Source organism: Acromyrmex echinatior, chromosome 7 (genome assembly GCF_024713525.1).
Source record: "Acromyrmex echinatior isolate Ae372 chromosome 7, ASM2471352v2, whole genome shotgun sequence".
NCBI classification, from domain to species: Eukaryota; Metazoa; Arthropoda; class Insecta; order Hymenoptera; family Formicidae; genus Acromyrmex; species Acromyrmex echinatior.
In genome coordinates, this window is record NC_141858.1 from 5892477 (window position 1) to 5920264 (window position 27788).

The following is a 27788-nucleotide window of genomic DNA, read 5'->3' on the forward strand; positions in this document are numbered from 1 at the left end:
TTTCGCAGAAATCGAAAATTGGCTCCAAAATTAGATCGTCTCCAAAGACGAGTCATTTTTTCGAGATGGAATTTGAAAATTGCCTGAGAGATGAGAAAAAGTAGTAGCCAATACTTTAATTAATCTGTTCATTCATTTTGTTTTGAAATAAATGCATTTTTGAAAACAAAAAAACGGACTGAACTAATTTGTACTCCCAATAATAAAAAATCCACCTAATTTTCCGGTGATCCAGCTGGTCCCACCTTGAATTAAATGAATAAGTGCAGGTAAATTGATACAATATTTTTTATTTCCCTTATACAGTTGGCGTTAGGAAGATAAAACAGAAATTGATAACGACGAGATCTTAATCCAGTTATCACTTTTAAGCACCACTCCCATACTGTTAATCATTTTGAGTGGAAACAAAAGTTCAAAAGACATATTCGCAGAAAGAGAAAATGATCAAAATGTCTTAAATGAAATAATTTTAAAAAATTTGTCGGATAATTCATAAAAGATTCAATATTCCAATACATTGAGTTTTCTAATTCTATTTTTCATTTGTATGTGATATATATTCAAAAGTTAGATATAAATAAGTAAATAAGGTGGTAAACAATTTATTTTGTGAAAAAGTGTCTTGACTTTGATGATGTTGAAGTACTTGGAGAAGCTGGAATAAATATAAAAATAAAAGTGCAAAGAAGAAAAACTTGTTCAATAAACAATACGTCCTAAATATGAAAGAAGAGGTGTGGGACAAAGTATCTGACATCATAATTACTACTTGCCAAAGAGGAGAGAAATTATTACCTGCACAAGGCAAGCAATAAATCGAATTGTCAGAGACTATATGATAAATGTTCTTCAACGAACATCAAAAGGAGTAGCTGAACAAATAGCTAGAAATATTTGCGAGACATATCCAGAAATTTTTAAAGACACCATCGATGACGAACAGTGGGGCAGTAGCATTGAAACCTTGAGAATGCAAATATATAATTGCGTTCAATACATCAAACATATAAAGAGTCATAATAAAAGAGCATTAAGCCCAGATAGCGATGATGCTGATGAAGAAGAGAAAAAAAAAGAAGCTGCCATGTTACGGCGTCAGGATGAATATGGCTGTGTTGAATACGCACCTAGATACTTTTAACAGAAAATTCAAAGTCACAGCAAGAAAAACATCTTCGATTACTGGAAAGAGATGTAGCTACTGTAGAAAGAGATACAAACGAAATAAGCCAATTGATGACAGAAACATACCCAACTCTACGAAGCGTCATTAATGAAAAATCGAGAAACATTGAAGAAATCTCAGTACAGTGGCCTTTTCTTAAAGAATCTAAATTTATACTGCAGCATAGTTCTATCTTATTGGGCAAAAATATTTAAAATGTTTGGTCAAACCCGCTTATCAAGAAAGTTAAGCCAATTCGACAATATATTAAATTTTCTAAAAAAATACCTACGAACGTAAAAATTTGCATTGTTAACGAATGTAAAAATGCTGTACAAGTAACAAAGAGAAATATATTGATAATTAAAATATTGGTTATTTTTCCATTGTTACTTGCATATTTTAAAGAAAAGACTAACTTTTTATTCAAAATAATTAGCGTAAGTTAGATTTTTATATTTAATGCTTGTATTGAAAGTACAAAATGATAAAAATTCATACCATTATTACAGATTGACAAAGCAGACGCAAATATGCCAGCAATTGCAGACTCCTATTTTGCAGACCCTATTTTAATTATCAGAGGTATTTATATTTTATTTTATAAAATTTTACGCAACGTGTAAGGAAGCATATACTTTTGTAAAATCCAAAAAAGAAGACCTTCGAATAATTTTAAAAACAAGCTGCGAGATGAATTGAGTTGCTTTTTTTATTTAAAGATCATGAATTATACATATATATGTATGATATATTAGTAAAAGTTTACATTAGGGGACCCCCCCAGTGACCATGACATATATTGTCAAGGTCATGACCCTGAGTGACCGCTAATAAGTTTTAGCAATTGCTCGTTATTTGTTAAAAAATTATTAACAATTAAATTAAAGTTAGTAATTATTTCTCTGTTTACATGAAAAGTCAAATAACTCTAGGCGGAGAGAGAGGTAATAGGAACGTACCCATACCTCTCCTCGCCTAGAGTTATCTGACTTTTCATGTAAAGCAAAGAAATAATTACTAACTTTGATTGTCAATAACTTTTTAACGAATAACGACTGCTAAAACTTGTTGGAAGTCACTCAGGGTCATAACCGTAACAACATATGTCAAAGTCAAGGTCATTAGAGGAGGGTCCCCTAATATAAATAATTACCGATATATTTCTTCTGTATTTTATAGGAAACTCGCTTTATGATTCTAATGCTACATATAACGTCGTCATCAAAAGAAAGATAATGATTTTTTGCGATGACGTTTTCCAAGGAATTTTGATCAGCTTTTTAGCATATTATATATTTGGAATTTGCTACCCAAAAAAAGCTGAGAGACGTTAGAGTTTATCCAAAGGTAACTGAAATTTAATTATTTACTATTCATATAATAGTTTATGATAGTTTGCTAATTAATCTTTTGTTTCAACATACTTCTTTCTGAATATTAACCCGCACACTGGTGAGAAAAGAAATATAACAAAAAGCAAACGTAGGAGTAAAACGTTTGATACGGATGTATTCAACCTTGCAAAAGCTGCACTATCCGTATTTCCCGATACAGATTTCGTGGATGCAGAAATCCCTTTAGTTGAATAATATATATACAATATATATATAATATATATTATAATATATATATATATATATATATATATATATATATATACCAGGTGTATGCATAAGTTTTTTCCGGTTTAACTAAGAGATGGCGCCAGCGAAAAGTACACAGCGTATTAATTTGACACATACGCCATTTTGTTCATCTGACATTTAACTACAAACACACACAAGTTGAGTCCGCCAAAAACTAGCGTCTTTGTTTTATCGTTCAGTGATCATGTCGAGTTTTGTGCCTGAAAAAGAACATTTGCGCATTGCTTTTTTTATTTAATCAAAAGAAAAAGGCTGTTGAAAGTCATCGTTTGCTAGTAGAAACATATGGTGAACACGCTCCATCGATTAAAACATGTGAGACATGGTTTCGAATTTAAAAATGGTGATTTCAATGTGAAAAACAGTGAGCGCTCTGGTAGACCACAAAAATGCGAAGACGAGCAATTGCAGGAGTTATTGGATGAAGACCTAACTCAAACTCAACGGCAATTAGCAGAAGCATTACATGTATCACAAGAAACAATCAGCAGACGTTTACGAGCAATGGGAAAGATCAATAAACTCGGTAAATGGGTCCCACACAATTTGAATGAACGTCAAATGGAAAATCGCAAAGTCACTTGTGAAATGCTGCTTCAACGTTACGAAAGGAAATCATTTTTGCATCGAATTGTGACGAAAAATGGATTTATTTTGATAACCCGAAGCGGAAAAAATCGTGGCTTTCACCTGGCGAAGCCGGTCCATCAACACCAAGGCCAAATCGCTTCGGCAAGAAGACCATGCTCTGTGTCTGGTGGGACCAGAGCGGTATTGTGTATTATGAACTCTTGAAGCCCGGCGAAACCGTTAATACACAACGCTATCGCCAACAAATGATTAATTTAAACCACGCATTAATCGAAAGACGACCGGAATGGGCCAGAAGACATGGCAAAGTGATTTTGTTACACGACAATGCACCGTCTCACACAGCAAATCCAGTGAAAGACACCTTGAAATCGCTTGGATGGGACATCCTTCTACATCCGCCGTACTCCCCAGACCTGGCGCCATCTGACTATCACCTCTTCGCATCAATGGGGCACGCGCTCGCAGAGCAGCACTTCAGGAAGTTGGAAAATGACTCGACGAATGGTTTGCCGCAAAAGACAAGCAGTTTTTCTGGCATGGTATTCATAAATTACCTGAATGGGTGAAATGTGTAGAAGCCGATGGCCAATATTTTGAATAAAAAAAATTAATTTCCCTTGAAAATTACGTGTTTTTTTTTTTACCAAAAAACCGGAAAAAACTTATGCATACTCCTGGTATATATGTATACATACATATATATGTATGTACGTGTTACTGAACTGGTGTTCAAATAAAATATTTGTGTGAATATAAAGCTAAAATCTTATTCAAAATAAATATTCATTAACCTCCCCCTCCCTTCTTCCTTTCTTCCCTCCAGGGTCCGCCATAGTGAATATACACACACACGTGCGCGCGCATATACTATATAGTTCTATATACATATACATATATATATATGTGTATATATATATATATATATATATATATATATATATATATATATATATATATATAGTAAAAATGTAGATCAGGGGAGCCACCCCCAATGATCTTGACCTTGACATATGTTGTTAAGGTCATGACCCCGAGTGCCCTTGAGGAAGTTTTAATTGTAGAACGTTACGAAGTTATAGATGTTAAGAAGTTATAAATGAAAGAAGTTTAAGAAATAACTTCTTCTTTTTACTATATGAATTTACTGCTTTAAAGTACATTCCCTCTTCTCCTGCTTCAAGGGCGCACGACTCTAACCTTCGACTCTCACCCTCCTCCTCCCCCTGCTTCAGGGGCGCCCGACTCTCACCTTCGCGTGAAAAGTCGTTGCTTTCCTAAGAGAAGGAGAGGAGGTAAATCTCGCTTTGCGAGATCAATACATTGATCTTGGATTACAATGTATTGATATATCTTTGTTTTGATTTCTTCAATAATTTTGAATAATATCGATCGGTTCAGTTAGTCTCAGTCAGTCAGATTATTTCGACACAAGTAAGACGCTTTACAAATGTTGAAAATGTATTTACATGAATTCATTAATATGACTTACAATTTCGATCGTTCGTGGAATTTTCTGTGTGATAAAGAAGTTGTATATAAAGAAATATTGTGTCCAAGATGTGGAAATGTATTGACATTAACAAATGTTAGGGAAAATCATATATTCCATTGCACAAAGTATTATTATAAAGTGAGTAAAACTCGAAAGCGACAAAGAGTAACGTGTAATTTTAAAATTAGTGCGTTCCATGGAACATGGTTTGAACGAGCGCGTTTAGAGCTTTCTACTATATATCAATTTATTGCTTACTTTGTAAGGGTTGGGGGGGGGGTGAGAGTCGAAGGTAAGATTCGAGCGTCCCTGAAGCAGAGGGAGCGGGGGGGGGGGTGAGAGTCGAAGGTGAGAGTCGGGCGCCCCTGAAGCAGAGGGAGCGGGGGAGGGATGAGAGTCAGGCACTCCTAAAGCAGAGGGAGCAGGGGGGGTGAGAGTCGAAGGTGAAAGTCGGGCACCTTTTTGCAGGAGAGGGAGGGAATGTACTTTAAAGCATATAGTAAAAAAAAGAATTATTTCTTAAACTTCTTTGGTTTATAACTTCTTAACGAGTAACGCCCTGCAATTAAAACTTCCTCTAGGTCACTCGAGGTCATGACCTTATGCTAATAACATATGTCAAAGTCAAGGTCATTGGAGGTGGCTCCCCTGATCTATAATACATTTTTACTATATATGGACGCTCAGTTGTTGTTTGACAGTCATTTATGCCAATCGGTGTCAGTGTTTTTATAAAAATGGAAAAAATCGAATATTGACGATCGCCATAACAAAAATATACGAATTGCAGTTCGAATTAATTTACTACCAGCTGTATTCACCAGATCTGATTCCCAATGATTCTTTCCTGTTTTTTTAGGCTTAAAATTAGGCTCGGAGAACACAGATTTTTATCAAATGAAAACACTGACATCGACTGGCACAAATGACTCTCAAACAACAACTTAGCGTTCAAAACAGCTATAATTTTTATAGTATTTTGCAAAAACATACGATTGTACCAGAATGTTATGGTAAATTTATTGCTTCCCCTTAGGGTTACAAACATAGATAATTATAGAAACACATAAGGCAATACACTATTATACAGTATTATACAATATGATATAATCATCCACGATCATATTTTATATTATCTCTACCTGTCTCTAACGCATGCCGACGCACCCGCCTGCAACGAAAAGCTATCTAACCTACTTAACCTATGCTGATGGATTTCCGCTTTCGTGTACAAATTCTTATTGCCTCGTTTACCTCACTATTTCTACTTTCAATCTCTCTCTCTCTCTCTCTCTCTCTCTCTCCCTTCCTCCCTTCCTCCCTCCCCCCTCCCCCTCTCTTTCTCTCTCTGTCGTTACACCTTTTCATCGTTCAATCTATTCCTACTTCCTCCTCCCTCACCTTCCTCACCCAACACTCTATCAACCACTTCCTGTCAGCTTTTCCTTTCGCCTTTCTCCCACTCTACATCTCTCCCACACATCTCTCCCACACTCCAATGATTCCATCTCGTAACCACAAAATCTATATTTCCTTTCCTCTTCCTCTTCCCAATATCTTCCCTCTCTTGTCTCATCCCAGTCTGAACCTGGATATTCTCCTCTATCTGTTTTCTCACCACTTCTTTTTTAAATGCTGTTTTCTCTCCTTTATCCCCTTGTATTATTTATTATAGTTAGCCCCCTTTACTTTCCCATCTCTGTATCTCTTTCTCCCTTCTCTCCACCTTTTCTATCTCTCCCACTTTCCCCTTTCTATTCCCCACCTCCTTTGTCATCATTCCTCTCCTTTTCTCATCCAGATGTTTCCCTTCCCTTTTCCCACCTTCCCTTTATTTCAATACTCCTGTGCTATTCTGCTTCTACTCTCCTCATGCATCCCCTTCTCAAATCTCCACACTCTTTTTGCTGCTCTACTCCTCAACTTATCTCTTCTCAGCTCTTCTCTTACTATACATCCTGGAGTTCTTCTTTTTACTTCTTATACCCACTTCAAAAAAACTTATCTTGTAATTTTTCTACTTCTTCTCTCTTCTCAAACCCCATATTTCCGGTTTGTACCCAATTATCGGCCAAATCAATCTGTCAAATAGCCAAATTCTCTTTTCCCAGTCTTTCCCAAATCTCCTCTTCCCTATTCCCCACTCTTGGCCTATTCCCGTTGTTACGTCCAGTGGATTTCGACGACTCTTTTCTTTCATGGAGATCTGGAATTCGTTGAAATAAAGAGACTGCGAATAACGAACAAATTGAGCGTTTATAGCCTAGAGAAGAAAAAATTTTTTAAAAATTTTCTAAAAATTTTCTTTTCCCACATTAAAAACTAAAGCGAAAAATCCAGTATCTCCTCATAAATGTCGCCGAAATAAACTAAAAATCGGTGCACGTGCACAAGCGGCGGGACTAAAAGGACACCGAGTCTGTGCCCCTTGGACACTCCGGCTAAAATAATAATAAATATGTCATTAGAAGCGTAAGACCGGCGCCAAATACTTTTTAACGATCAAGTCGCGAACGATTCTCACGATTTTATGATCATAAAATCTAAGAAGTGACACACGACGTTCAGGAATAAGTCTTGGGTGGTCACGTGCCGATGTGCGCTTCCTCGACATACTGCACGTCCGCTTTTTTCATAAATTTTTAAGATCATAAAATTAAGGATGACACTTCCACACGCTACAGATTCCGATCAATGTTCTTTTCGATCCTTGACCAATTAGAAAGTAAGAATTAGATCCCACCATCTAATTAACGAACCTATCTACCAATCAGTGCGCTGTTAATCAGGGCAAATTACTATAAAAACCTCGGCGCGAAACTCAGCGCCTTTTTTCTTAATTTTTCTCTGGACGTAGCGGTCCGAAATTCTTATTTTCTTAATCGGCCAACTTTAAAAACCTAGAATTTAGAAGCAGTGCGGGAAAAATTCCATCTACTTCGCATACTTGGCCGGCGAGATTTAAAGATTTAGAGTCAGTGCTGAAGAAACATTATCAACTTCGCACATCCTGGCTGGAAGACCTCCACCGATGAGCCTCTCAGTAAGTCGGTATATCTCTATTCTCTGGTCCCCCTCGCTTTTTCGGTAATTCATTTCGAATTATTTCATTTTTGTTTCTTTTTATTATTTATTTATTTTTATTTATTTTATTTTATTTTTATTCTTTTCTTTCTTTCTTTTTCTCTTTTGAATTCCTATGTAAAGGAAAATAAAAACTTTGCACTCCGTCACGCTATAATTTCAATCCCTGTCGCCGTCACCTTACGATTATTGCTCGCCCCTGTCGACCGGTCGCTCGTGTCCGTCCGTTAATACTATCATCGTCCGAGGAAAATCAGGTCGAGCTCTCTCAGAACAAGTCATCAAAATCTCTTCCCCTTTTTATTCCCTCGCTATTCTCTCCGTAACTTCTCCCTTCTGCCATACTTTCGCACACGCACATAAAAACATATCTTTTTGATAACTAATTGTTACCAAAACGAAACAAATCAAAGAAATTGTATAACAAAAGTGTATTGCTACATATTTCTTTTATTATATTACTATTAAATTTAACCCTCGTTTGTCTATTCGAAAAACATCTCTTTGTATTCATTGTAAGCTCTCCCGGTTGCACTTCGCCCTCTCCCCGGTCACTTCGATTAAGTTCCATGACCGAAAGTCAGAGCATACGGATGTACTCGCACATCTGGCGTTAAAGTGCACCTTCGTGACACATTGAGTTTTTGGGCCTTTTAAACTAAAAGTACGTTCGACTCGTAAATCCGCTTAGCACGAACTGAAGTTTCCATTTCGTCTTCCATTCAACCCCTGGCTCGTTAGGAGTCTCAGGACAAAGCGAAGTGCCTCCCGACATCCCTTGCGTCGATCCTCCCTCACAACTCTCTTACGGTCCGGAGCCTGGACACGATCAAATCGGTCTAATAATTCGGTTTCTGTTGCGTTCATCCCTTCAGCTCTATGCGGAGCTTGGACGTAATTGCAGATGCTTTCTTTATCCTTTCTTTTATATAAGCCTCTTGTACCTCGTTTGTCTGCTATGTGTAGCTCAGGTACTTACATTCCTTCACCTCCTCGATTCTTTTCCCCCTCCACTACCATTCACACTTTTTTCATCTTCCATCTTCCTTTCTAAACCTCATTATTTTAGTCTTTTTTGTTCAATTCTAAACACTTTCTCTCTAGAAATCTCTCCATCACATTCCTCATCTCTCTTTTATTTTCCGCCATCATTATATATTATCCGCATAAGCCAACATAAATACTCTTCCCTCATATCTCCCATTTCGCTTTTCCCATTTCTTCTTCCAGATCCGCTATCAAAAAGTTAAACAGCAAAGGGCTCAGCGGGTATCTTTGTCTCATTCCTTTTGCCAGAAACCTCCCAGATTTTCTCCCATTTTGACCCTACTTTTCGTTTCTTTTATCATTTCCCCCACTCTCTTTATCTTATTCCTCTCTCAGTCCTCTCTTTCTCATCGCTTCAATTAAAATTTCCCTGTTTACCATGTCAAATGCTGTCCTAAGATCGACAAACATTATCACCATCCCTTTCCCTTTCCTCTCTATCTTTCTATTTATCACATAGTTCAGCACATATATGTTGTCCATTGTACCTTTTCCTTTTCTAAATCCTATCTGATCCTATCTGATCTGTCCGGTATCAGATGTTTCTCTTCCATTTCTTCCCTTATCCTTTTCGCCAGAATCGCCGTGTACACTTTGTGTAGAGAAGGCATCAGTGTCACTCCTTTGTATTCCCCTACTACTTCCCTTCTTCCTTTCTTCCTTATTAGTACTATAAGCTCTACTTTCTATTCTATCGGCCAACCGGCCTCTTCCATAACTATTACAAATATTACAAATCTCCCTCTCCCACTCCCAATTCCACAACTCCTCCCCTCATATCTTCCAACTTCATTTGGTACCCTTCCACTCGCCTTCTTTAGCTTTTTCATTACTTTCTCTATTTTTTCTCTTCTTATCTCCCTTTTTCTGTCTCTCTTTCTTCCCTCCTTCCCTCCTCTAACCACCCAATCTTCCACCCCCCTTCCCCCTAGAAATCCCATAAAATATTCTTCGCACTATCATCTCTATTCACCCCTGTCCATTTCTTCCTCTCCATGTTTAACACTTTCCATACTTAACTCTCCGTCTTTACTCCGTCCACCATTCTCATCCACCTCTTATTTTCTTCCCATTTTTTCCTCTTACATAATTCCTTATATTCTCTTTTCCTCTATTTATATCCTTCTCCCTTATTCTCGCCTTCGTTTTTTTTTGTAAAAATGTCTGAATTCGTGAGATTAACTGAGGTATCGACTTCTATTTTTATCTTTATATGTTATCTTCATCAGATGACATATTTTGTATAAGATTATCTCGTTGCGATGATACGGTTGGTCTCATTGTCAGTATTATTTTCATTAAAAACCAGAATTATTTTAGCATCCAAGAAATTTAAGTGCTGAGTGACGAATTTGTCTACTCTGATAGGAAGTTGATCTTTAAAGTAAGTATTTTTTAAATCTGAAAACTCTTTGTTGTGTTTTTCGGTGCAACAAGGTGCAATAATTTTGGGATTCGGTCCACCTGAAGGGTTAGGATTCACGAGGAGCGCTGAGGATGGTATTCGAAGGACGACGAGAGAACACTCACTTTACAACTTTTCAATTTTACTTAAAATATAAAAAATAAAAAGGCTCAATAATAAATAAAGTCAAAATTATAAGAAGAGCTACGAACCAGAGTGACAAAACAAGAAAAAATAAATTATTAAAATATAAATATTGTAAAACAAACGTTTCGACACCTATCAGTTCATTTTCAATGTTAACAAATTCTTATAAATCTATCACATGTATCCAAAAAATATATAAATACGTGTTAAAATCTGAAATGCTCGCCAACAATGTAGTCCTTTAGTTCTTCTTAAAAATGCGGACTCCACGAATAGTAAGGGAATTTTTTCTTTATGTTCTTGTAAAAATTATTCTATTGTATCATGTTATCTCAAGATAAAATTCTCATTGTCGTTTTATATTGAAAGCATTCACAGCAAAGTAGAAGTAACCATAAGAAGATCTATAAAGAGACCGCAAGAAGTAACCATAACAGTTCAAGTTCACAAAATTATATAACTGTGCAATAAAATTAACAATATATTGTATAAAAACCTTCTTATGTGAACACTTTAAATTTCAGTGAAAAATTAATGACAATCGCTTATGAATTCCCATCTTATAATGAGCAAATTGCAATCAGAAGAAAGATGTGCAAAGACTGTGTAGCGTCTCAACCAAGAAAATGTAACTAAACAATGTACCGCAACACAACAATAAAAGGAGACTAATAGAACAGTAAGATATCCAATGGAAAGAGAATAAGAATAAACAATTAAAAGAAAGAGACTGTGACTGTGATGTTAGAATATAATTCCGGCAATGAATTCGTATCATTTTGCTTATTAATTCCATGTTTTTGTCTTTTGATATGTACCATTTCCGAAATTAATCTCTTATTATAGGAAGGTTCTATATCCAAAATTTTCACATTGTCCCATTTAAATTCACGACCTTCCTCTATACGATGATTAGAGATAACCGATGGAGATTTAGATTTTATTTTTACGTCGGAAACATGCTTATGTAGTCGCGTCTTCAAATGCCTCTTAGTTTGACCTTTGAACTAACATCACAGTCATCACATGAAATCTTGTAGATGACATTTTGATTGTGTAAAGGTTCCAACCTATCCTTACCCTTTTTTATTAAACTTTTCAAAATATTCGGAATCGTATAAGCTAATTTGCAATTGAATATATTTACAAGCGGTAAAAATTTTTCAGAAATGGCTTTGACATGTAATTTAAGCAAGGTTGAAGCTTGTAGAGCTTGTACTGCTGAAGAAGTACAGTATTTGTTACAGTATTTAATGAGGGCTTTGGTCTTCCGACAGAAATAATATTGAAAGAACTTTGGTTGAGTTTATAAAGCATATTGAAAGTATTAATGGTCGTCCTGATAATGTTATTAACTTTTTTAGGAATAACTCAATCTCGATTCTTGACAAGTTTTATAAAGAATATCTTAGAATGGAATGATAAATTATTGTCTTATTGGTTGAATTTGACTAGAGAATTTGCTAAGAGTCATCCGGAAATTTTAATTATCGTAGCCGACAAAGGGAATGTTACGATTATGTTGAATAAAGATAATTACATCTCAAAAATGGAAAATATGCTTTCTGATACCACATATGAGAGAATTGTTAAAGATCCAACAAAGAAAGTGATTGGCGATTTACGGAGTTTACTTGTCAGATGAAAGGGCAGGGGGGGGAGTTACATCGACGACTATACATATCGGAGATTGTTAACAATCGCGTGGCAACACACCTAGAGCATACAGTTTGACAAAGATTCATAAACCGAGGTATCCACTCAAAATAATTGTATCATCCATAAATAGTCCTTTATATAATTTATCATTATATTTACATAAAGTTATTAATGACACTATACCAGAAGCTCCTAGTCATATAAGAAATAGTTATGATCTTGTTAATAATTGAAGAACGTTGGTATTGAATCTAATTATATTTTGGTTTCTCTTGATGTAGTTTCTCTGTTTATTAATATTCCTATAGAGTTGGCATTTGATAGTGTCGTCAGGAGATGGGATTTTACATCGAGAAAGACTAAAATACCGTTAGATGAATTTTTGATAGCTTTTCGTATGGTTTTAAATTCCACTTTTTTTATTTTTGTAGCATACTTTATAAACATATTTTTGGGACCCCCATGGAATCATCTTTTATTGTTGCTGTGCAGGACCTGAAAGAAATTGCGATTGGAAGGTTACCCTATGATGCTATACAATACATACATGTATTAAGCGATTTATAAGAATTTGTTAATTGAAAATGACCCGATAGGTGTCGAAACGTTTGTATTGTAATATTTATATTTTTATAATTTATTTTTCCTTGTTTTATAACTCTGGCTCGTAGCCCTTCTTATAATTTTAACTTTATTTATTACTTAAAATAATTCCCTTTTTACTTAATACTTATTCGCAGTTATTCAGTTAGGTTAAGTATTGATAATAATATTAATGTTAGTGTTGGTGTTTGTACTTTGCAACTAAGTATTACTTTTGACTTATAAGAAATGACCAAATGATATTAAAAATCTCTCTCTAATATTAAAAATGAATGAAGAAAAGTAACAGAGCGGGAAGGGGGAGGAAAATAGTGTCAATTTAAATTTCTCCTCTTTCCCGAGTTTATTCTATCAGTATCGTCAATTGCACAGATAGTTTGCGAATATCTAAATCATCTTTTGACAATATAGTGAAATTGTGGAGCCACATATAAGCAGAGAAGACAAAGTACCTTCGTAAAATAAAGTAAAACCTGAATCGTTTCGTAGCATTTCAAGTTACATTTTTTTTATTACTAAATCCTTGAATGTCAACACAATAAAATGAGAATTTTTTTTCGTAAGGGCAATACTTTTTTTCAATGAATTTCAGAACTTAGCTTTGTTTGCGGAGCGATTGAACGTAAATAGTTAAGGTCCTGACATATAAAAAAAACTTAAGAAGTGAGACTTAATGAACTGAGGAAGAAATCAATGCGTTGGATTCGAGATTTAATCTATTCTGTATCGTATAGTTTTTTATTACTTTGATAATACTTATATTTGTAAGTAATATCAATTTGGTTTCTCTCAGTAAAGTTTCAAAGGAAAAAATAGCTGCCGGGGCAAATAATAATACTGTAGAATAAATAATGACAACTTTATCCAAGCGACTTGACTAATTACAGTCGAGACTGTAAGACTATAACGTGAGTAATAGCGAATCCAACGCATTGATTTCTTCCTCAGTTGATTAAGTCTCACTTCTTAAGTTTTTTTTATATGTCAGGACCTTAACTATTTATTTACCTTATATATTTACGTTCAATCGCTCCGCAAACAAAGCTAAGTTCTGAAACTCATTGAAAAAAAGTATTGCCCTTACGAAAAAAAATTCTCATTTTATTGTGTTGACATTCAAATTAAACAGGTGTTTACCATCAAAATTGAATGTTGACCGTCAACATTGGATGTCACTTAAGTGTTGAGCATCAAGATTGGGTGAGAGTGACCATAAATATTCGGTGTTGCCTTGGTATAGACGCTCAATATTGAGTGTCAATTAAGCGTTGAATGTTGAGTGTTAGTTGGGTGTGACTATTAAATTCGATGAATAGTTTGATGTATACATCATATTATACACCGAATTTGATGGTAACATTCAATCGCGGTTTACTCATGACATTCAGTAGATGAGTGTAAATCTTAAAGGCTTAATAACCTTTGAGTCATTTTCAAAATTGAATGTAAGTATTACTTGAATATTAATCTTTATGATTGAGAATTAATGTTGAAATGTTGAATATAGATGCGCCGCCAGATTCATTTATGAAAGAAATATATTTTAATACTATATGTGTGCGAGAGCGCACCGCGCGGAAAAAGGTTCGAGTGAGAAAACGGTACAAGGTTGATATGATGCACGACAGTGAAGAGAACTCCGTTTCATTTAATTTAACAAAAGAATTTCTTTAATGTATTCAGTTACAAAGTCAAAAGATATGATTAATTAAAGATTAGATTAACAGAATATTAAATGCGGTCACCTTTTCCAAATTGAGCTTGGAAATGCGGTGATGGAAAATCTCGGCGATTTTCCTCGAAGCTTCTCGAAAGTTTCGGTTTATAGCGATTTCACTAAACGGTTAGCACGGCGATTTTACGAAGCGAGATTATGACTCTAAGAACTCTAAGAACTTTTTTGGAAGTAAGAACTCTGAGAAGTCTAAGAATTCTAAGCGGTGTAGACGGTATAAGCGGTGTAGACTATTTCCGCAATCTGCGCAATCTGCCTTTAGAACCGGCGAGATCGAAGCATTTATTACTTCCGGTCCGGGCTTTCTTCTTGGGAGAAATCCAATTAAATTTTGCCACAATCGTAATTATCACGTGGCATTGGTTGTACAAAATTGATTGGCGCTTTCGATTCTTTTCTAGCGACGTTCAACGTAACAGTCATGCGCGACAGAAAATCCGTACGCGGGATTGGTGACAGCGCGTGACGTATTCGTCGGAGCGCGGCGCTCGCGTGCGCGAATCGAATTGTTCTAGAACTTTCGATGGTCCGTTGTCGGTGCCTGTTTGCGTGTACCGAATTGTTTTGAAAGACTACAGAACAATGAATCTCTGACTTTGATGAGGCTTAAAGTCAGGCTCGAGATGAAATCACGAGCTCGCCTTGTGCGTGCGTTCAATAACAATTACTGTCGGTCGACCGAAGGAATTCTTACCTTTTTTTTGAATTACCGATCTCAAACATCCCGCCCGCCTCGTCATCTCCGTGACGATATATGTATAAGGTTACGCATAGAGATTACAAAAAAAACAGTAAACGCGAAAATAAAACAAGCGATACAATGCAATGAATTCGTGGAAGAACTTGAGCCGTAAACGAGAGTTATCTGATAAATAACATTGACGAAATGATTCACGAAAGTACACGCGATCAATTCAAGCTCTTCTTTACATCTGATGCACTGGAGTGCGAGATAAACGCGTTAGCCTCGTCTGGCAATAAAACTAATTTGATCAAAGGACGAGTTAATTCAGATGAGGCGGTTTTGATTGTGACCACCCGCACTACGCCGTCGTCTCCAGGATGTAGCTGCGTGATTCGCGCCAGAGGCCACTTATTTGGTGGTGAGAGCTCGGAGCGAATGATGCATAGCGATCCAAGGCGTGGTGGCAAAGCGTCCTTGGTCCATTTCGGTCTGGTAGCCAGAGTGTGTAAGTACTCGCGTGACCATCTCTGCCAGAAGTGGTCTCGCATTCGCTGAATAAGTTGCCACCTGGAAAGAAAATTTTCCCTCTTGTCCGACAAGGACGGCTCAGGAATGGCCAGCAGTGGTGCTCCAATGAGCAGGTGACCCGGTGTCAGAGCCGTGAGGTCGTCGGAGTCGTCCGAAAGTGCATACATGGGCCTTGAGTTCAGGCATGCTTCCACTTGTGCGAGCAGGGTGCTCATTTCCTCGAAGGTGAGCCTGGTTTCGCCGATGGTTCGGCGCAGGTGATACTTAGCCGATTTCACGGCTGCCTCCCAGAGACCACCAAAATGAGGTGCCGAAGGAGGATTGAAATGCCACTGGATCCCCTCCGATGTAGCTACGTGTGCGATCTTTTGTCCTTCTGCCGAGGAGGCTCGAAGCATTTCTCGAAGTTGCCGATCGGCGCCCAAAAAATTGGTGCCGCAATCCGAATAAATGTCTGAGCACAGTCCTCGGCGAGATGTGAATCGACGGAGAGCAGCCAGGAAGGCGTCGGTGGTGTACGCTGAAACAGCCTCGAGATGAACGGCCTTGGAGCTAAAACAAACAAATACGGCGATGAACGCTTTGTGAGCGCTGTGCCCACGCCCTTTGCTCGTCCTGATGAAAATAGGCCCGGCGTAGTCGATGCCCACGTGAAGAAATGGTCGCGCTGGCGTCACTCTTCCTGGAGGAAGGTTTCCCATCTTTGGTTGCGGAGTGGCAGCCCTCCACCGTGTGCATGTCACGCACTGATGCAGCCATCGCTTGACCACCGCTCGGCCTTGTGGAATCCAGAACCGGAGGCGTAGCAATCCCAGGGTCATCTGGACTCCTCCGTGGAGAGTACGGCGATGGTAGGCTTCCACCAGCAGGCGAGTGAGCCATGACCCTGGAGGCACGATGATCGGATGTCGCTCGTCGAACGACAGCGCTGCGTGCTTGAGACGCCCTCCAACTCGCAGAATTCCGTGCTCGTCCATGCACGGGCTGAGGGTTCGCAGATGGCTGGATCTGGCAAGGTCGCGCTTGTCTTCGAGAGCTGCTCTCTCCTCTTGGTAATGCCGTGACTGCGCTATGCGTATCCACCTGATGAGCGCCGCGTCGAGTTCAGCTGGGAGAAGCGCCGACCCGTTGTGCTGACCGTTCACAGAGCCGACCGCGCGACCGCGGTGACGCCAACGCACGCACCAGGAAGTCGCTCTGAGCAGCTGGTGAAGCGACGAGAATCTGAGCAGTTCTTCCGGCTCGAGGTTGCTCCTGACGACTGCTGCGAGTGTTGCGGCCCGCCGCTCTGGTACGTCCTTGATGGGCTCGAGGTTGACGCTTGGCCATAGCGACGAATTCCCGCTCAACCAGGCGGGGCCCGTCCACCATAAGGAATGGCTGAGGAGCTCACTTGGTGTCAGACCCCGAGAGGCGCAGTCGGCAGGGTTGTCCTTGCCCGGGACGTGACGCCATTGAGCCTCTGGAAGCTGCTGCTGGATTCGTGTCACCCTGTTGGCCACGTACGTTTTCCAGCGCGAGGCATGACCTCGAATCCAGTGGAGCGTGACCTTGGAGTCGGACCACAGGATCACTGGCGTTGTCGCCAGGTTTAGCACAGAGCGCGTGTGCACGAGCACGCTTGTAAGCAAGGCGGCGGCGCAGAGTTCGAGTCGCGGGAGAGAAACGAGCTTGATCGGCGCGACCTTGCTTTTGGCGGTCAACAACAGAGTCTTCGTTTGGTTGTTTGCGGTGATACGGAGGTACACCACGGCGGCGTAACCTCTTTCGGACGCGTCCGCGAAGCCGTGCAGTTCGAGTTGAGAGCTCGTGTCGCCGGTGCCGAGCCAGCGGCCGACTCTGATCTTCTCAAGCAGTGGAAGTTCTTCCCAGAGCCGCTTCCACTTTCCAGCGATGGTTGACGGCAATGGTGTGTCCCACTCTAGCTGCTGTAGCCAGGCCGATTGAATCAAAATTTTAGCTTGAATGGTTACTGGAGCCAGCCATCCGAGCGGGTCGAAGAGTCGAGCGGTCTCCGACAGCAGACTTCTCTTGGTGAACGTGACAACGGTGCGAGGAGGGACGGAGAAGGCGAATTCGTCTCTAGTTGGATACCAGCGCAATCCCAGCGTGGAGTGGTTCTCTAGGTCCCACGACCGCGAGTCTCTGGTGAGACAGTACTCAGGCGGAATGTCGCGAAGAAGTTCCTGACAGTTGGCGGCCCACTTTCGGAGAGGGAACCCGCCCGCCATGCAGAGGTTGCGTAGCTCGACTTGGAGCGCGATAGCGTCGTCTTTATCGTGCGCTCCGGTTACGATATCGTCGACGTAGCAGTCGTGTCGTAAAGCACTCGCGCCTCGAGGGAAACGCGGTCCGTCGTCATCGGCGAGCTGACGCAGCGTGCGAATGGCGAGAAATGGCGCGCAAGCGAGACCGTAAGTGACAGTTTTTAATGTGAACTCGCGTACAGGCTCATCAACGCGGTGTCGCCACAGGATGCACTGATGTCTATGGTCGTCGGGATGCACAAGAATTTGCCGATACATCTTCTCGATGTCGGCCACTAGCGCGTATCGGTGCCATCGCCACCGCAAAAGCACGTTCGCGAGGGGTGGCAGCAGGTTAGCCCCAACTAATAGATGCGTGTTGAGCGACTCACCAGACCTTGTACGCTGCGATCCGTTGAAGACGACTCTGAGCTTAGTCGTGGTGCTGGACTCACGAAGGACACCGTGATGCGGAAGGTAGCACCGATCTTCGCTGGAATTCGGAGGTTCTCGCGCCAATTCCATGTGCCCTTGGTCCTCGTAGTCCTTCAGGAAGGCTCGGTAGAGATCGCCGAATCGTGCGTCTCTCTCGCAGCGTCGCTCCATGGCGACTAAAAGTCGTTGCGCAGGTCTTCGCGTCTCAACTAGCGTCGTCGGCGGAGATGCAAAAGGTAGTCGCACTATGTATCTTCCTTCGGCAGTGCGTTGGTGCTGCAGCGCGAAGATGTCCTCGCATTGCTGCTCCTTTGGCGTGAGAGCGACGGGAGCGGGCACTTCTCGCTCCTGCTCCCAGAAGCGGTGCACAAGGTCGGCCAACTCGTGATCTGCTGTGCACTGAAGCGAGTGGCGTTGTGCTGAGTTGTTTACTCGGTCGCAACCTCCCGATAAGATCCAGCCGAGCAGCGTCTTTTGAGCGATAGGCGCTTGGGGGCCTCCCTTGCGGAGACCATCCTGGAGAATGATTGAGCATACTTCCGCTCCAAAAAGCAACTCAATAGCGTCGTTTGCTGTGTAGTCGGGATCAGCCAGTTGGAGCCCCTTTAGATGTGGCCACTCAGTTCTGATCCTTGCGTGAGAGCCTTGATAAAGCGACAGACGTGGCAGAACAAAGGCTCCGACGGTGAAGTCGGTCCCTGTTGTTAATGAGGTCACCTTGAGTGTCACCTTTCCCCTGCTGGGCCCGGAGCTTTTGCCGCTGATGCCGATGACCTCGATTGAGGATCGAGAGCGTGGCAAGCGTAGGCGTTGGACCAGAGCCTCGGAAATTAGAGAAATTTCCGAACCTTGATCGATGAGCACGCGTGTGGTGTGCTGATTGCCGTGACGATCAGCGATGGAAACTCGCGCCGTTGCGAGCAAAATGGCCTTGTGGTTGTTGTCGCGTCGCACCGCAGACAGTGAGCTGACTTCTTGAGGTTTCGGTGAAGCGTACGCGTCGTGTAACATGGAGTGGTGACGAGACTTGCACGTAGCACACGTCTTCGTCGAATGGCACTTCGCGAAAGCATGAGAGCCGAGACAGTTAAAGCACAGCCTGTGAGTTTCGGCGACGGCCTTGCGGTCGGCCGCGGATTTCTTCTTGAATTCTTCACACGCCATCACGTGGTGCTTACTCTTGCATAGAACGCATTGAGAAGACTCGGTGTGTTTCTTGACGTGATGCGACTTGGCGGATCGCGACGGGTTGTCGGAGACCTTGAGCGATTGTGGTTTGGCGGCTGTGAGAGTAAGTGCTCGTTGGTTTATGAAGTTCATTAGCTCTTTAAGAGTGGGCATGTCGCTCGAGGCGCGTGAGAGTGACTCCCACTCCAGGCGAGTTCTTGGATCGAAGAGCTCGACGGCAAGATGAGTTAGTAGATCGAAGCCATGAGAGTTGATAGGCCTATCAATGCTCTCCTGGCCGTTGACTACCCTGGTCAAGGCGTTGAAAACGCGGTTGAGCTCCTCCGCACTTTCGCTCTTCATCTTAGCCACGGCGGTAAACTTGGAGAAATTGGAGCGAGATAACTCTCTCTTATTTTCATACCGCTCGCTTAGCAGCTCCCATGCGCGTGGATAGTTGTCTTCGGTCATCGCTAATGGTTGAATCAGTTCCTTGGCAGGACCCTCCAGACAAGTTTTCAGGTAATGAAATTTTTCGATTGCGGAGAGTGATGAATTGCTGCCAACAATGGATTGGAAGAGGTCTCGGAATGTAGGCCAGTCTTCGAACGCGCCAGAGAAAGAACTAATCTTGAGGCGAGGCAGCGACGGTTTTCCGGAAGACTCATTACCTTCTGTTTTGGAAGCTGAGCTCGGTTCCTTCACCTTGAGTTTCCGAACATGGTTGAGAAGGAGACTTCGTTGCGTGATGTACGTCACTCTCGCTGAGTGAGCGACTCTGGTCGAGTTGTATTCGCTCTCCGCGAATGCATCTTCAAGATGCTCTATGATGAGTTCATGCTGAGCCTCAAATTTCGCCCACAATCCATCCAGAAGACCGACGACTGTCTCGGCGGCTTCCAGCGTAATGTTCGCTGCGCCGAGCTCCTCCAGATCTGATACTGACTGAGCCATGCGATGGCGAAGGTCGCTTTGCTTCGTCAGCAAATTCTGCAGTTTCTTACCCATCACTCACTCTTTCTTTTCAGCACTAGCAAACTGAACGCGATGCACTCGACACTGCGGATGCCGGCGAGAATCCGGCTCGAAGGACCAGAAAATGTGCGAGAGCGCACCGCGCGGAAAAAGGTTCGAGTGAGAAAACGGTACAAGGTTGATATGATGCACGACAGTGAAGAGAACTCCGTTTCATTTAATTTAACAAAAGAATTTCTTTAATGTATTCAGTTACAAAGTCAAAAGATATGATTAATTAAAGATTAGATTAACAGAATATTAAATGCGGTCACCTTTTCCAAATTGAGCTTGGAAATGCGGTGATGGAAAATCTCGGCGATTTTCCTCGAAGCTTCTCGAAAGTTTCGGTTTATAGCGATTTCACTAAACGGTTAGCACGGCGATTTTACGAAGCGAGATTATGACTCTAAGAACTCTAAGAACTTTTTTGGAAGTAAGAACTCTGAGAAGTCTAAGAATTCTAAGCGGTGTAGACGGTATAAGCGGTGTAGACTATTTCCGCAATCTGCGCAATCTGCCTTTAGAACCGGCGAGATCGAAGCATTTATTACTTCCGGTCCGGGCTTTCTTCTTGGGAGAAATCCAATTAAATTTTGCCACAATCGTAATTATCACGTGGCATTGGTTGTACAAAATTGATTGGCGCTTTCGATTCTTTTCTAGCGACGTTCAACGTAACAGTCATGCGCGACAGAAAATCCGTACGCGGGATTGGTGACAGCGCGTGACGTATTCGTCGGAGCGCGGCGCTCGCGTGCGCGAATCGAATTGTTCTAGAACTTTCGATGGTCCGTTGTCGGTGCCTGTTTGCGTGTACCGAATTGTTTTGAAAGACTACAGAACAATGAATCTCTGACTTTGATGAGGCTTAAAGTCAGGCTCGAGATGAAATCACGAGCTCGCCTTGTGCGTGCGTTCAATAACAATTACTGTCGGTCGACCGAAGGAATTCTTACCTTTTTTTTGAATTACCGATCTCAAACAATATGTATGAGACATCTTTTTGACAAACTTGATTTAGGCTGCGTTCGGAAACATCATCCGAGTGTCCCTATGTATCGTTTTATCTTTGTTGTCCAATGCGAAACAAGGATAATATAAAACATAGGGGCATCCAGATGATGTTTCCAAACGCAGCCTAGATAAAGTTTGTCAAAAAGATGTTTCACGCAGTCCTAAAGATATGTTGAAGTCCTATTGAGATATATCACAGTTATATACTAACATTCAATGTTCTTGGATCGAAGCAGCAGTTCCCATACGATTGCAGTGGTCAAGTACCGTTGGATGGGTGACCGCTTAGAAAAATAAGGAAATTAATTCCCAAATGAGAGAGAGAGCATTTTTTAAAATTATAATATAATTTTGTCGTGTGTTTTGAAAAATGTTGCAAATTAATAATACAATATTATTTTAGGAATAAAACACATTTAATTAATTTTATATCATAAAGCCATTTATTTTGATGGTTTTCTTTGGCATTAACCTTTAATTGAGTATAACCTTTAATTGACGTCCGAAATTACATCCAAATTTGAGCGTTTTTCGAAGTGTTTAATACCCAAATTTGAGCGTTCTTTTTGAGTGTTTAACGTCCAAAATTGAGTGTATTTTTTCGTAAGGGTGCGACCATTCTATCCACGATTGTAAGTATACATATTGATGCTAGTGTAAATTCTCACAAATAGCGATATCAACATTACATTCCGTAATTATACAATAAGGTGATTAACATCCTTGAAGATATTCTTCAAATAAGTTTAGAAATAGATTAGGTTGTTTTGTTTAGAGAAAAAGAAACAGAGAGACTCTATTAGACAATTAAACTGCTATTATACAAAATTTTAATTAGTGGGTAAATAAAATATTAAATAAATTGTTATTTTCTTATAAGTTATGAATCATTTTCATAATTATGATATATCATGTTTTTATAACTCTTGATTTTTTCTTTTTCAGCTATTGCTAAATCGTTTTATTTAAAACATTTTTACGATGTTAAAAATTATAAAAAGAAATTAATCATAAGAGCTAGAAAACTTGCAGCCGCAGTAGCATTGGTTCGTGATGGATGGTCTATTAGAACAGTTGCCCAATAAAAAGGCATTAATAGACAGACATTGTGGAAAAGTGTTCATCATATCAAAAGAATGAAGAATATAGAAGATAATTCTAATTGTTCTCAATTAAGTTTTGGAAAAAAGTCAATCTTTTATAAACAGTTGGAAGATGAAATTGTTGCCTATTGTATTGATGTAGATAAAATGGGATTTGGTTTCAGTACAACTAAAGTAAGAGAATTGGCATATGAGACAGTCATTATCACAATCTTCCAATATCACAGAACTGAGAAGATAGTAAAATGGCTGGTATTGATTAATATAAAAGTAAAGTATATCATTGGCTTATTGTTTAGTGCTGTTCAAATCCTTCAAAAATTCAATTTCTAGGTGATTTGATGAAGTTACTTGCTTGTTTGCTTTAAAGGCAGGTTTGATTTAAAGGCTTCAAGAAACGGCATATAAATGTATCAATTCGAATTCCAGAAGGCTGTAGTATTACTTCAGCATTTAATAAGACAAATATTGACAATTTTTTAAATAAATTAGAAGAATCTCTGAAGAAGAATTATTCTTTTATGGATGGATTCAGACTTTACAATATAGACGAGACTAGTAGTGCAGAATACCAAAAAAAATCATTTGTTCTAAAGATGTAAAACAAGTGCATCAGGTAAAGAGTGCGTATAGAGGTACGTCAATGACAAGCTGCTGCTTTATTGGTGCTCATGGAGTGATAATACCTCCTATGATGATTTTTCTTCGAAAATACTTTAAGAGTAATGTAACAAGAAATGCTTTTCCTGGAACTTTTGGATTAGCTAATGATCAAGGCTACATGTAAAAAGAACTCTTTGTTGATGTTATTTTGTAAAGTTCAGGTTTCTCTAAAGAAAACCCCACTTCTTCTTTTAATAGACAATGTTGAAATCATTTGTTAGCTAATGCTATAAATTTTGCTCGACAAAATGGAGTAACATTTTTCACTTTTCCTCCGCACTGTATGCACAAACTTCAATTTTTAGACATAGGAATTTATCAATCATATCATCAAATCATAGGATAATGCAGTAAACGGATGATAAGCAATCCCTGTAACTATTTATTATGTAGCAGGATTCGTGCGAAAAGCTCTAAATAAGGCAACTACTCCATTAAACATTATTGCCAGTTTTTAAAAGCCTGGCATATTTCCTTTCAACCGATTAGTATTTCAAGACTCGGATTACATCATGTCTATGGTAACAGAGCAACAGATCCAAATGACAGAACTAACGATCCAAATGAATCTGAGACTATGACAAACGAAAGTTATGATTCAAAAATAAAACTACAACAAGACTAGTAAAATATGGACAGTAGAGGCCTTCGTACGAAATATTTCAGATGTAATAGTAACAGCAGGGCCATTTTTAATGCAACCATTATTAATGGCTCTTCATTTATAAGTCCAATAGATTTCAAAGATTATCCTAAAGTTCAGCCTAAGCAGAAAAATAGGAAAGATAAATGTATGATTGCCACAGATACTTTATAAAAGAATAAAATAGAGAAACGTAGATGGAGAAGAAATAAAAGGCTAAAGAAAGGAAAAAACAGCGAGAAAGTGTTATCCAAAGCGAAATCCAAAAACAGTTCAGACGAAGAAAGGAAAATATAAAAAAGAAAGAATACAGAAAGCTTTAAATTTTAATAAAACATCAAATAATCTGAGTTCTGAAATTGATTTATTGTGCAAGAAAAATGATATTGAAGAGACATGTCATGTGAAGAGAATAATGTTGAAGTGATAACTAAATGTTTCCCTACACTTACACTATCTCCTGATGAAGGTGACTATGTTTTAGTAATTTTTGGAGATAAGGAAGAGAAATATTTCGTTGGTAAAATTTTAAAGCAAGAAGATAGTAATGGGGAGAGACTTAGAAATCTCATACCTAAAGAAAATTAATTACAATAAACGCTTTGTGCAACCATTTACCTGACATTCATTTTATGAATGTTTTAGAAACAAAAGTGATCTTGCCTAAGCTGACGTATCCAGATAATTTGGCAAGACGTCAAAAAGCTTTTTTAATGTTCGAATATGATTTTTCTGGTATTTATCTTGGATAATATGAGATTAGCCTCAAAGCAAATTATAAATAAATGATTGTGATTTCTACTAAGAAATATTAGTCTAGAGCTGTTAATGCATGTGTATAATTTGTTTAGTTCTGTAAAGAGCAGCCAAAGATTTGCTTTATTTTTTAATTCTATTTTTATCTTTTTACTTTTTGAGATAAATGCAATTTTAAATGTATATAATCCTTTTTGTTTAATAATTTTTCTTTTGATATTTAAATTGATTACTAAAATTTTTAAAAAATATATATTATAAATAGAAATTAAAAAATTCAAATGTTAAAAAATTATTGTTGTAAGCTAAGTATATCGACAAATAATGTTACATGTAATAGTATTATGTATTAATAAATAAAATTCTTATACGTATTGCAGAGTAAAAAAATTCAGTTCTTATTTAATCAAAACGTCGAAATGAAAACCGAATAAGAGGTAAAAATTGTGTATTTTAAAACTGCTCCTGGCGTAGGATAAATAGTGACAAATGTAGATTTCAATTCTTATGAAGCTCTAGCTTTTATATATAACTTATGGGAACTCTAATCAAATTTTTCGTATATTTGAAGGTGGAAAGTATCTTTTTATTGAAAAATTGTGTAAACCTGATATTAGCATTACAGGAGAGAGAGAAATCTTGTAAACCTGAAATTAGTATTATAGGAGAGAGAGAAAAAATCCAACACTATTTGTTCCCCTCTTCTTTACACTTGCAATGAGAGTTAAGTAGTAATTGGAGCACAACAAAATTATCAGTGATTTATTAATCAATAAGTAACAAAGTTGGCATCATTCCGAACCATCATCAGTGGATACATTATTTGTACATGTGATAATTGTCTCAAGCTCCACTTGGAAAGTTATATATATGTCTCTCATAATAGTTGCAAGTAATTTTAGATCCAAATCACTTGGTTTTGCAACTATTGTGTATAATTTTCCAAGTGGAGCTTGAGACAATGATCACATATACAAATAATGTATCATTGATGATGGCTCGGAATGATGCCGAAACATTTGTTATTTATTGATTAATAAATCACTGATAATTTTGTTGTACTCCAATTATTGCGCTTGACTCTCATTGCCAGTGTATTTTTCTTTATTTATTTTTAATTTTAGTGTTCGCGCTCGTGATGATGATTAGATCAGTCATACGACGAGTGTTATCGCAAATGTAACTGGACAGCAGTCACTCGCGACACGCATAATGTATTGTTAAGATTTACTTATGAAAAACTCTCGCAATCTCTCGCAATTAGCCGAATATAAAGGAGTTGCGGTGTCTTATTACAATTTCCGATGTGACCATATATAGTCACAGAAATCGGCACGTATACGATTTTAATCCGTACGCGCTGCTGAATTTGCAGCTTTGCATTTCCGTTGCCATGTCAAAATGCAAAGGTTGCTTTTTGGTAATAGTCGTGCATTTCTGTGAGCCCGTTGCTATGTCGAAATGCAAGATTAAATCGTGGTAGTATTGTAATGGGGGCTGCACAACATGAAAAAGAAGTAGCGATTTCACCAGATCCATTCTTTTAAAGAATGGACGCACACACTTGTCCATATGGGTAAATACGTATATACGTCCATATGGGTAGTAGTAAACGTGTTTTAATTTGTTCGACAAAATTAGAACGAGTGTTAATAATGTTATCATCTTTTGAATCTTCCATAATTTTTTGGACGAATTCAGAACAGAAATGCTCCATTTTACCCAATCGGTGTTATTGTCTGCTTCATATATGGAAAAAAAGTTTCAATTTCTGGATTTCCATCGTTATTTTCGATAGTGTCTAATATGTCATTATAATTTTTTCTATCTTTAATTACATTATTTAGATATTGCATGCGTATCTCAGACATTAACATATATTATTGTTCGTTGTGCAATCAATACTCTTACTTAAGGGAATATTTTATTAGGTCATTTAAAAAGTATCCGCGGTTTTTTCTTCAATTTTTGAATGAAAAAACCGCGAATACTTTTTAAATGACCTAATAGTTTGCCGATTAAAAAAATCGAATTTTTTTTATTACATTTTCGGAAAATTGATAGTCTTGAAAAAATATTATCAAAGCCAATAGCTGATTAACTGATGATAGCTATAGTAAATCGTAGTTGAAACTTTAAATACATTTTTCTCAAAACAGCATTTTTTACCGCGTTGACTGACATAATATCTCGGGAACTAAGCGTCCAATCGATTTGAATTTTTGCGATTTAAAATATTTTACGTCATATAAAATATGTTTTTTTATTACTAGAAGTACGGAATTTAATTTATAATATTCCATTTTATTATTTAAAAAAAATAAAACAAATTTATAGGTGAAAATGAATACTATTTTTCAAAACATTATCCGTTTCAACAATTTTCAATTTTTTTCTTAGTTCAGTAATAGTGTAACTCTTACAATTTATTAATTTTTTTAATTTTTGATTTCAGGCTATTAGAACTAACGGCGCTTTCGCTGGCTTGGTCGACAATGATCAACGCGTCAAAAAGAAATTTTTTCATACGTCTTGCGTATTACTATGTATTTTTTTTTGTATGATATAGACACGAAAAAATGATTTTTAAATATCTATTTTGTACAAATAAAATTTTAAAAAGTTTCATATTATTATATTAATTCATTTCTTTTAAAAAAATTCCTAAATAATTATGTAATTTTTAGCCTTATCAATTAGCATATCCTCTTAACGCTCAATGATGATTCCATAAAATATTCTATTTCTTTGAAAGAATCCATGAGATAAGTTTGACTAATATATACAACGAATATAAAATGCTCGTACTAAGATTTTATCTTTTCATTTTTACCTCACATTTCCATAGAAATAAAGTGATAAACATTCAGTTTGATATAACAAAATGGAATCATCAGTATTTCCCAAAACGGTTGCAGCAAAACATTTATTTAAATAATCGTGAAATT

The 27788-nt window shown here is 38.4% G+C and overlaps 2 protein-coding genes and 3 pseudogenes across 6 annotated transcripts in view; 2 read left to right on the top strand and 3 right to left on the bottom strand.

The window, feature by feature from the left end:
* LOC105144011 (uncharacterized) overlaps window positions 1-27788 on the bottom strand; it is a 488432-nt gene that overhangs the window by 434206 nt on the left and 26438 nt on the right. The window lies entirely within an intron of this gene.
* Window positions 256-27466, top strand: LOC105148816 (uncharacterized; annotated as a pseudogene). The gene is made up of 5 exons (XR_015545794.1): window positions 256-269; window positions 647-1608; window positions 1681-1753; window positions 2351-2518; window positions 27296-27466. The product of XR_015545794.1 is annotated as an uncharacterized LOC105148816 (transcript).
* Window positions 6243-9048, bottom strand: LOC147909070 (uncharacterized; annotated as a pseudogene).
* On the bottom strand, window positions 15493-20652 carry LOC147909071 (uncharacterized). Its single transcript, XM_087408273.1, has 2 exons — window positions 16544-20652; window positions 15493-16348 (listed from the first exon to the last, which is right to left on the bottom strand). The coding sequence occupies exons 1-2, from the start codon at window positions 20650-20652 to the stop codon at window positions 15493-15495; spliced, it is 4965 nt and encodes a 1654-aa protein (XP_087264399.1).
* Window positions 22812-27466, top strand: LOC147909072 (uncharacterized; annotated as a pseudogene).

Excerpts from the sequence above, each read along its gene's own strand:
- LOC147909071 (XM_087408273.1), bottom strand. The coding sequence starts at position 20,652 with ATGGGTAAGAAACTGCAGAATTTGCTGACGAAGCAAAGCGACCTTCGC. Across the intron at positions 16,349-16,543 it reads GTCAAGCGATGGCTGCATCA|CTCCAAGGCCGTTCATCTCG; the intron begins GTGCGTGACATG and ends TGTTTGTTTTAG.